This window comes from Mixophyes fleayi, chromosome 11 (assembly GCF_038048845.1).
Source record: "Mixophyes fleayi isolate aMixFle1 chromosome 11, aMixFle1.hap1, whole genome shotgun sequence".
NCBI classification, from domain to species: Eukaryota; Metazoa; Chordata; class Amphibia; order Anura; family Limnodynastidae; genus Mixophyes; species Mixophyes fleayi.
In genome coordinates this window covers 73,833,205-73,843,469 of record NC_134412.1, presented here as the reverse complement: position 1 = coordinate 73,843,469, position 10,265 = coordinate 73,833,205, and the positions used below count along the sequence as shown (strand labels likewise).

At 38.3% G+C, this 10,265-nt stretch overlaps 2 protein-coding genes across 3 annotated transcripts in view; one reads left to right on the top strand and one right to left on the bottom strand.

The window, feature by feature from the left end:
- The window catches only part of LOC142106634 (1-phosphatidylinositol 4,5-bisphosphate phosphodiesterase eta-2-like), a 24,568-nt gene extending 17,020 nt beyond the window's left edge, over nt 1-7,548 (bottom strand). Inside the window, exon 1 of the mRNA XM_075189629.1 lies at nt 7,494-7,548. Within this exon, the coding sequence (XP_075045730.1) occupies nt 7,494-7,548 (55 nt within the window). The remainder of the gene's footprint in view (nt 1-7,493) is intronic.
- Nucleotides 1,047-10,265, top strand: part of LOC142108017 (putative glutamate receptor) — a 30,940-nt gene continuing 21,721 nt past the window's right edge. The window contains exons 1-2 of one of the 2 annotated variants that reach the window (XM_075191710.1): nt 1,047-1,174; nt 8,312-8,379. In XM_075191710.1, the coding sequence (XP_075047811.1) occupies nt 8,322-8,379 (58 nt within the window). In that variant the 5' untranslated portion in view covers nt 1,047-1,174; nt 8,312-8,321. Of the gene's footprint in view, nt 1,182-8,311; nt 8,380-10,265 lie in introns of both variants that reach the window. The other variant, XM_075191709.1, reaches the window with a different exon arrangement.

Genomic DNA, 10,265 nt, shown 5'->3' with positions numbered 1-10,265 from the left:
AACTAGAAACAATTTCATTGGTCATGTGACTGCATAGGCGAGAGTCAGGGCCGTAACTAGGGATGTGCAAGAGAGGCCACTGCCCAGGGCACAGTTTATGAATATTTTAGATTCATTCCGTTAAAATTGATGGCTAGGAGGGGCGGCAGTTTTCCCTCTCCCCCCAGACACTAAAATTTTAATTTACAGCTCTGACAGGAGCATTAATGTACCAAGCCCATACCCCGCAAGGATCACCTACAATCCGCCCAGATCCTGACATCAGAAGAGCCACATGTTTACTTTACACCCCCACTGGTGTCATTGCCTGCAAATCTATGGGGGGAATTCAATTGCCCCCAGAGTATCGCCACGCTAATCCTATTACAGTTATTACGGTAAATTTAACCCTGGCTTTCTGGGAGCTGTAAGCAAAAAGCCGGCGTTGCAACTATCGTAATAACAGTATTTAAGCGCACTATTACCGTAATAATGGTAATAGTGCGCAGGCCGTGTTACTTTTTACAGTAACGCGGCCAATTGAATTCCCCCCTCTGTGCCTCAGCACAAAAATGGGCTAATTTCGGGAAAATAGGAATGTGATATCCCAAAACATTCCTAAATTACCATTATGATCCATTGATCCATTAATAGGTCCTAGATCTTTATATTCTTAATACTTGTTTATTCATTTCAATTTATAATACATCATTAGAAATAAAATTTTAAAAATATATATTGATGCTATGTTCCTGCATGTCTTTTACTACAAAGATGCCTTAGCACATTTTGTGTTAGAACTCATTACTGCACACTGTAGAAAATGAAATACTGTGTTTTCAAATCTTTTCATTAGTTTTTTTTTCCCACAGATGAGTTTATGAATGTTTCTCCCAATACAGACGGTTGTATAATATTGCTTCGTATTATTTTCTCCCTAAGGGAGCACATAATTATCCTCCAGTCAATCACTGTGAAAAATAGAAGCCGTAATACTAACATTCCAATAAGGGGCCACTGAGCCATAAGGATTGCTTGCTCCTCCTTCTAGAAATCGCAGCATCTCCTATTGAACTGCCTGATTTGCAATGTTTTCTTGAGCATTTCTTTTTTTTTTTTCTTTTCTTGCATTGCTGTTCAAGGGAGAATAACAGACAGACACAGGAGTCACGGAACACTGCTGGCTGAGACAACTGTAAGTGGTAAGAATGGATCTGCTTATAAATATTTTTAGAACATCACATTTACTGAAATTAATTCCACTTGCATATTACTATTTGTTGTGATCTTTTTCATTATTATACTGTTATTTTTGTGGTTTATTTGGGCAGTAGGGGAAACAATTCTATTATGAGGCTATTTATTATTAGATGTATAAAACTTTACACAATATTTGCTATGGTTAACAATTGTGTCTGTAGCTTAAATATTGGCCATAGAATCTCAGTGTAGCAAATTCATCATGTAAATAATTTGCAAACAAATTAAGTGGGATCTTAATGCAATTAATTTTCAATATCATTGAAAAGGTATATTTTATTTTTATTTATTTTTATTATTTTATTACTGAAAAAGTGTTTTACTTTTTACTGATTTTTATGATTAACATAAAAGTACAGTAAAAAAAAGTTTACAAATAGTTGGAGTGACTGTATCCTTAGCTTATATTTGAAATAGGTTTGACACTCTCCAAAACAAGGTTTGGTTGATATCTGTGTGTGTCCATTGAAAAACAGAACAGGTTAAGGTGGGGAGAAAACAACACACTGCTATTTTTAGTGAAATGTTGTACTGACTCAATTACCTAGCAACGCATAAGGATTTCTTATGGCTTGCATCTGATCGGATTACATTTTCTAAGATAAATGCAGGAAATCTTGTGTAATCTTATGAATTGATAGTCTGTTAAAGTAGGTATTTGCTGTAAACAGATCAGTGTATTGTGTAATATCACAGAAAGAGACACCCTTTGCATTTTTAACATTTCAATTAAATATAGAACAAATTTCCAGATCTATCTATCTATCTCTACATACCTTGGTTGATCTAGGCTGCCTTCAGTACACCCCAACTTTAGAAGGGCCATAACATGTATACTGACCTGTTATGTTGCTACAATAAAAATGATTGCACTACCAGGACCAAGACCTGAGAGTGCTTTCCTATTTTATTTCAGTATGTTGTCCAATGGGATCAGCAGCTAGGTAGTGACACAGAGGAGAGTCTGTGCAGCATTTATCTCTTTCTTTTCACTCTTTCTCACTATGTCATGCTCCCCTCCCCAATATTGACCCAGGTGATTTTTTTGTTAAGTAAATCTAATGATTCTCCTGTAGTTCTCTCATATCAGGTGACAGAGTGTTTATATAGTATACAGTCAAATAGTGGTCCTGTCTCCTTGTGTACCTTGGATAAATGCCCCTTTTGCCCACTTATTAAAATGATCTTAATAGTGGTCTGTAAAGAACTGGCTATAGCCACCAAAAAGGGGCACAGCAAACAAACAACTTTTCCTTTATTTCATATCTGTTAGTTTTTTGTTTGTTTTTTTTTCAAACAATGCCATGCAGTATATAAAGTTAAAATATATAATGACAACAAATTTATATTATTGAAGCAATAACAATATTAAGGCACCCTTATTATATTCTTAAAATGGGGCAAATAAGGTGGCCATCAGTAAAAGCCTTTAATCTTATTTGACTGTGGTGCTTTCTGAATTGTGTGACCAATGTGTTTAATCTGTTGCATTTATGCACGTTGGATACAAGAAATACGACAGTGTCCACAGTATTAGTGCATACTAAGAGTCTGGTCATCTTGTGTGTTCTGCTTATATAGATATGGATATGGTCTTATTATAGAAGTAATGATATATCTGAACACTTCGCTCACATTCTGTATTTTATTACTATACCACTTATTGAATGCAACCAAGTAAGGGACGGGCAACTTGCTGGCACGGCTTGATACTCAGTTAGAATGCGCTAGAGTGCCATCCTCTACTACACAAATATGTTTCTTACTTATGAAAGGGACATATATCTGTACCTATAAAAATTATATATATATATATATATATATATAATTTTGTATGGGGAAAGAGAAAATACTGGAGCAGCTAATGTACATGACAAAGTATCTACATACAGAGCATGAGATTGATGTCAACTACATAGAATTTGTCATGCTGATTGCTGTTATACTTTCCAAAACAAAGTGCGTAAGCATTGTATCTACACAACTGACGTTGCAATGTTAATTTATCATTTAGTCAAAGGGAAAATATTTTCAGCATTATTGGAACCAGTCTGTGTTTTCACAAAATATTATTATTACAAGTAGAAGGATCCACTAGCTGCATAATAATAGATGTCTGTAGGTACCAAACTATGTTTTGATGATCAAATCCACCACATTATAGGACAGATAGCACTCTTCAGTTTTTCAGAACAGTGTTTATTAGAACTACTACAGAGTTCGATCAAAGCTTTATCTAGTCTTAAAAATTGCACAGTTTTTGGCCTCCAACATTTAATAATTACAATCTTAATTAAATTCTACAGTCTGCTTTCTGGATTACTGTCCTTCCTTAATTTCATACTACCACCCAGAATAACCACCAAGCCATTTCAATTTCAGCAGACCAACACTATATCCTCCATCAGTTTCAGAGTGGCATACTGAATACTGTGCAAATTGCACAAACATGCCTCTTTTTATCGGAATTATGGGCCGCATGCAAGTGTATCATGCACAGCACTCTGTAAAGCAGATAATGAGATCAATAAAAAAAAATGTAATAAAACATTGCTATGCCTGCCCACTACCTTCCCCGTTCCACCTCTCCAAGTGCAGAGAGTCTCAGTCGGAGTGCTAACTGCGATGGATCCTTGGCCAAAAGTGCTTCTTGTGCTGAACAAAGGGACTTGTGTCCCACTCTAAATAGGCCCTATGTAGACATCTTTGTTGCGACTCCTTTAATACAAAGTGCAAATGTGCCCCCTGCCAGGGCTGTATATATAATAAAAGGCAGACCTTTCAGCTATGGTATGCCTAATGATTTCTGTACTAGACCCACCCATGTACAGTTAACTGTATTAACTTTGCTTGTAATATAACCCAATGTATATCTTGCTATCTCACCAAAAACTATATGAGACACTTATACTTGTAACCCTACCTGTTGGGGGTACAATCAGGGGTGCGCCAACAGTGCCTTGCTTAAGTGAAATCTGCCAATAAATCTAATCTGCATATATCTTCCACAATCTGCTAACCAAGGGAGTGTCTGAGATACACTTCAACCATCCATAGCAAAGCAAGTCAAATATGTTATACAGGATGTGAATATTTTTCCTAAAGTCCTTTTGATGCACAGCCAATCCTTGTTCCCTAGTGTAGATTTATTCCCAACCACATTGTATTTATTCAATGTTCTTTTTATTTGACAGTTTTAAGTCTATAAAGGTTTCTTTCAGACCATTTTTCCTGCGTGAACCTCTCGAGGGATTGAGAAGTTATGCAAGCGAAGGCATTTGCAGCTGGAAAACCTTTCATCCTGAAACTCTACTGTGGGCGCTGTGTATATCAACCGTTAATGAAATCTGCCTGCACATAGCTGCCAAATATTTTTTTCACAAGATATACGTTTGTTATATAATTGTAAACAAAGTTTCCCTTATTTATGAAGTGCACATCTGACATATTCTCCTTTTACAAGTTTTGCCCATTGGATCCAATATTTGGACCGCAAATTATTCTACTATCTCCAGAATAACACAATTCAGAGATACATGCTCTAAGTTGACTGTAGAGTGAGTTTCCCATTTTACGATGAGTCTATGAGCATTGACATTACTATCCCTGAACTCAGTGGCGGAACTACCATTTGAGTGGGGCCCCTGGAGATAACGGGGCCCGCTGCACGGGAAACTAGCGAGCTGTGGCTCACCGTTCCCTCCTCCCCGCTTCCCTGCACCGGGGCTCACAGCTCGCTACTTCCGCCTCTGCGGCTTACCGGTCTACTATAATGTATCACAACCGGTGACATTTACGAAAAACCATAACAACAGATAATGTGCTGTAACCCATAAACACAGATCAGATGCTGGCTTTAGTTTTCTATCCTGTCTTTGATAATATTACAGAATTGAATTGGTAACTATGGGCAACACCACTTTTCTCTTGTGCATCATTTTTCATAAAAGACCCCCAAGAGACTGTGTGACTTGATCTTATCTGCTGGGTTATGTATTTAGGGGTGAATCTAAACATTCTGCTGTGTAAGACAACATCCAAAACGACCCCCTTCTTATCTCTACCATAAGTAACGTGACTTTCTGTACATATCAGCCAACATTGGCGATTCAAAAACCCACAATGCGCCTTAAGAGTGATCCCAAATTGGCAGTGTGTGATCTTTGCCTACAATAAGTTGTAACAGTCCCACATAAAATAAGACTGGTTGGGGTATTGGGGAAGGAATATGTTTGTGCTATTATTAATGTGAACTACAGAATACAAACATTGTGACATTAGTTTGTATGTCTGCCAACAAGGTACAAACAACATATTTAGCAAGGAATGAAGCATATTTAAATGTATCCCGTATGTTTCGCTGCCCCCAAAATTATCCTACCCAAGACAGCTGCCTTATTACAAGGACACCTCTGTCTGAATGTTCTGGGTGTTTGTAATGCTAGCAGTGTGAGATAGAATGTTGGGCAGAATGTTTTACCAGTACAAGTATTATACTGACAGCATTACCCCTCCTACTCTCCCTTCATTAACAAAAAGACCTGCATTCACAATGTGCACTTGTATCTAGGGGGAAACTTGGTCCTTCTGCTGCCTGAGAGAAAAATTCAGTTTCCTACACCATAAAAAAAGAGATATTGTGCTTTAATTACATGGGGTCATTTACTTATATTATATTTGAGTCACATCAGCAGTTGGCTTTTATTTGTGTAGCATAAGTTCAGCTTAGCAATCATAAACTGAAGATCTTCGTCTCAAATTGTCATGCAGTGTCAGTAAATGAGCCTATTATAAGGTCTGCCTACAAAGAATCATTTGCACTTTTAAAGCAACAAAATTTGTATCTCAAAGCATATTGCTTAGGTTTGATAACATATTTGCAACAGCACCCCTACCGCTGGACCCTAGAATAGCCCACATACATGTCTGTAAAGAATGACATGCAGCTGTAAGTCAAAGGAATACCAATGTATTTCCATTGTTCACTAGTGAATTCCTGAGCTGCTCTGGGCTGACGCCCTCTTGTGGCCAACGAGCGTTGTAATAGTGATGCTCGGGATCACTGTAAGTAAGGTGGTGATACCTAACTGGGAGGAAGGTTTACTAGTAGATCCAAGATCACATCCAACCATTGTATTCCTCTTACCAATAATGATTCATGCAACCAATACACACAAAAAATGCACACTGCTCCCATATGAATAAAGCATCTTGTTGTCAAGTTTAAACATAAAACTGTACTTTATACTTTTCAACATTTAAAACAGAAAATTTGGAACAAATTTGACTCCTCCAATAGGACACCAAAGCTCCACCCAACTATCTGATTAATCACAATCATATTTTACTGAATCCATACCCACTCTCCGATAGGGCCCGTCCCTTTCTGGGTTCCAAAAATTGTGATTTGTACCATCGAAAATCCTAAATATTGGGAAACATGTTGTACATGTGATAACAGACCTTAGCCATACTATAAGGTAAACTATTCTATTCTGGGGGGCTGAAAGGTAGGCAACCTCTGACTATCCAGCTGCTGTGGAACTACAAAATCCAGCATGCCTTGCCAGCCTCTGGTTGCCAGTACTTGCTGGTACTTGTAGTTCCACAGCAGGAAGAGAGTCATAATTAATCCTAATCTTAGCTATACTTATATCTGAAATGCTAGTTGAAGATCCTTCAATACATTTATAATCAAACAAGACAGAAAGTCTGGTGTGGATGGAAAACTGCTTCCCATGTGCTTACAGTCTAACTGCAGATATATTTGGATATGATCCCGAGATTTCTGCATATATCTGTGAAATGTAACCATTCTTTAATGTTAAATTGACCAGATCTAGCACACCCCACAATAGTCCTGACTGGACTGTTGTGGGGAAAACGGGGATTAAATTGGACCTTTCCTTCGACTTGTCTCCACCCTGCCTTAGTCCGCTTGTGCAAAGCCCATTTTGAAATAAGTCATGTTCTTTCCCTGTGGGTCAGTCCCCATTTGACTGTCAAAAATCAGGACTGTTGTGTTTATAGGTCCCTTAGCCGGGCTCTTCTGGTAATCACTCCTTGATAATTCCCTAGAAAGTGCAGTAACGTCTTATAAACACATCCACCTCCACTCGGCCCCGCTACTGTATTTTCCCATGTCTTTGCATTCACATCAAAGTGTAGTCATTATAGCAGTGTTCTCATGCTTGGTTGAAGAAGGAGAAGATATCTATTCTGTCTGCAATTAAACTATTAACCGCAAGTTTTACCGGGAACCTGAGAGTTCTGGAACCCTGCGTAGTTCAGAGCCTGGAATTCTTCCATGGTTGCCGTCTATAACAATGGTGATTCCAGGGCATTCAAAAGCGCTTAGCCCACTCACGCTGCCCAGGCTTCATTAATTTCTTTGTACAAACCCAACTGGATTTTGTTTATACATTTCTTCATTATTGTAAAATGGTGAAAAGCAACTGCCAGTTTCTAATTGAAAGAGAAAAGGTCAAATCTACGAGACCTGTAGTACTAACCACTACACAAAATACTTCAAGTAATAAACTTGGTTGGGGTCAAACAAGTTTATTTCTTGTTTGATCCCAACTGTCCAGGCTCAGATTTGCACTTTTTCATTACTTCACTTTATTAATTAGTCCCCCACCCCCCCTTTCTCAATCACTGCAGAGCTCCATAAGCGTAACCTGTTTTCTACCAGTAATTAAACCACATCACAGAATTTTGAGCCCTAACATTCCCCCACCCCAACCCCAGCAAAATTTCAGGCACATAAAAAAATGAGGGTTTGTGAAAAAAACATGTGATACAAATCATCTGGGGGAACGTAACTCTTCTTCTGCAATTTTTTCCTGCAAACCTTGGCTGTTTAGCCATTATTATATCTAAAACAGATTTATTTATTTTTTTACCCAAACCTGTGTGTGATTGTAGTGACTGAATGCAGGAACTGCTAATTACTGGATGTGAAACAAGATAGATATCCCTAGTAACAAGCGTAATACATATCCTTGGTAACACAATGCAGTAGTTTTCAATGTGCATGTAATGGGGAGATCTATTTTTCTTTATTTTGCAGAGATTCAACCATGGCAAAATTCCTGATGCTGCTACTTGCGGTTTCTGGACTGTCGTTGGGTCACACAGGTCTGTATAATGGTTCATGTAACCAGTTATATGTCTAATTATTAGTGGCTGTCAAACCCAGGAGAGATCTAACTAACTCTCCTCTAATTGTATTGCCAGAGTACTTTTTTTATTTAACCTTAACAAATGTATCTTCCATAATAAGAAAACGTTGTGGGGGTTAAGTTTAGCTGTTGCTTAATTACACATCATATTGTGTTACAAAGTTAAAACAAAGTGCACTCAAGATGTATTTCGAAAAAAAGGGAATCCCAAGATCAACAACCTGAACTAACTGGAGAGGCTTCTGCTCACACACAGAAGAAGATGGGCCTCTTAGACCATACCTGGCTGAAATGTGTAAAGAGTTTAAGTCTTCCATCTTTAATACAGGAAATCACCAAAGTGACAGCCTAAAAGTCAGAAGCAGACAACATACAACTTAGGAACAGGAAGCACCTGGACTTCAGGTTGTCCATTCACAACTTAAAGATTTACTGTGAAGATCTCGGTCTGGTTGAATTCAAAGCAAGATGTTAGCAGTCTGATCTCTGTAATCCATAATGAGGGGAAACAGCTTCCAACTGTGGCCCTATCTCTCTAATTAACTCTGACATTAAATGCTTTGATACAGTTATGGCTGAGCTTCTCCTTCCCCTCCTGAATTGTAGGCAGGAAACAACATTCATCTTATCCATTTAGCTTGATCCACTCCTTTACTGTCATTGGAGGCTACAAAAGCTTTTCACAGAGTGGATTGTTAGCTTGTGTGGACCACCCTGCTGTGAGTTGGTTTTCCTGGCTGTTTTATCACTGGGTCTGATGTCTAATGGAGTATGTATCCCATTTCTTCATGTTACTGAATGTTATTAGGCACCTATCCCCTCTGGTTTTTGCTCTCTGCATAGAATCATTAGCAATTGCTATGAGTCTTTTAGCCGATATCACGGAGTTACCACAGGAGTACACAAATATGCAGGAAGTCTCCTTGCAGATTACATTTAATGAATACTGATCTAAATGAATCATTCTGCCTCCCCTCTCTGCCAAACCTTACACTGTCTGGCTCCCCTTCCCCTACAGAATACTCTTCAAATTCCTCACCCTCATGTACAAGGTCCCCTCCAACTCCAAATCTTCAACCTCATGGCCATACACACTCCCTTCCACCCCATCTGGTCGGTCAATCTCCTTTCCTCCCCTCTGGTAATCACATCTCACTCCCTTAGATATGATTTCTCCCATGCTGCCCCCCACCAGTGGAACATTCTCCCTTGTGCTATCAAACTATCCCCTATCCTGTATAGCTTGAAACGGTCAATAAAAACCCATCTGTTTAGAAAAGCCTACCAGTCCTCCACTTATCCATTTCACCATGTAGTATACCTCACCCTCTTTCATTCTTGTCATCAGATCACCTTTTATTGACTCACCTCTAGTAATAATTAAAAAAAATTTATAATAAATATATTTCTGCACAGTAAAATATTGTGCAGTCCAGTTCATCACCCCTTTACAGAAAAATATGTACAACAGGTATAATAAATCTATGTTACAAGACTATGTCCATAAACTATGTTTCAGATATAAAAGCATGTAAGTAAACTGTGTTTCAGCTGTAGGTTAGAACAACAAACAGTGTTTAGAGCTAATTGCACATCTATAAAACGGACAACAGTTGCTAGGGAGAATGAAATTACTCTTGGTAACTGAGAAATATCACCTGATCACGGCTTACACACTGCACTTTACCAGAGTATAGGATTAATTTTTTTACAAAAGTGTTTTCTCTGTTCACATATATGTATTTCTGGCTAGGAATTAGTGAGGCATGAGGCACTATTTGATATTAGTAGTTGCTCCTCAATTGGTAGGCTTGGATATTGGTTCAGTCCACAAAATGTCTG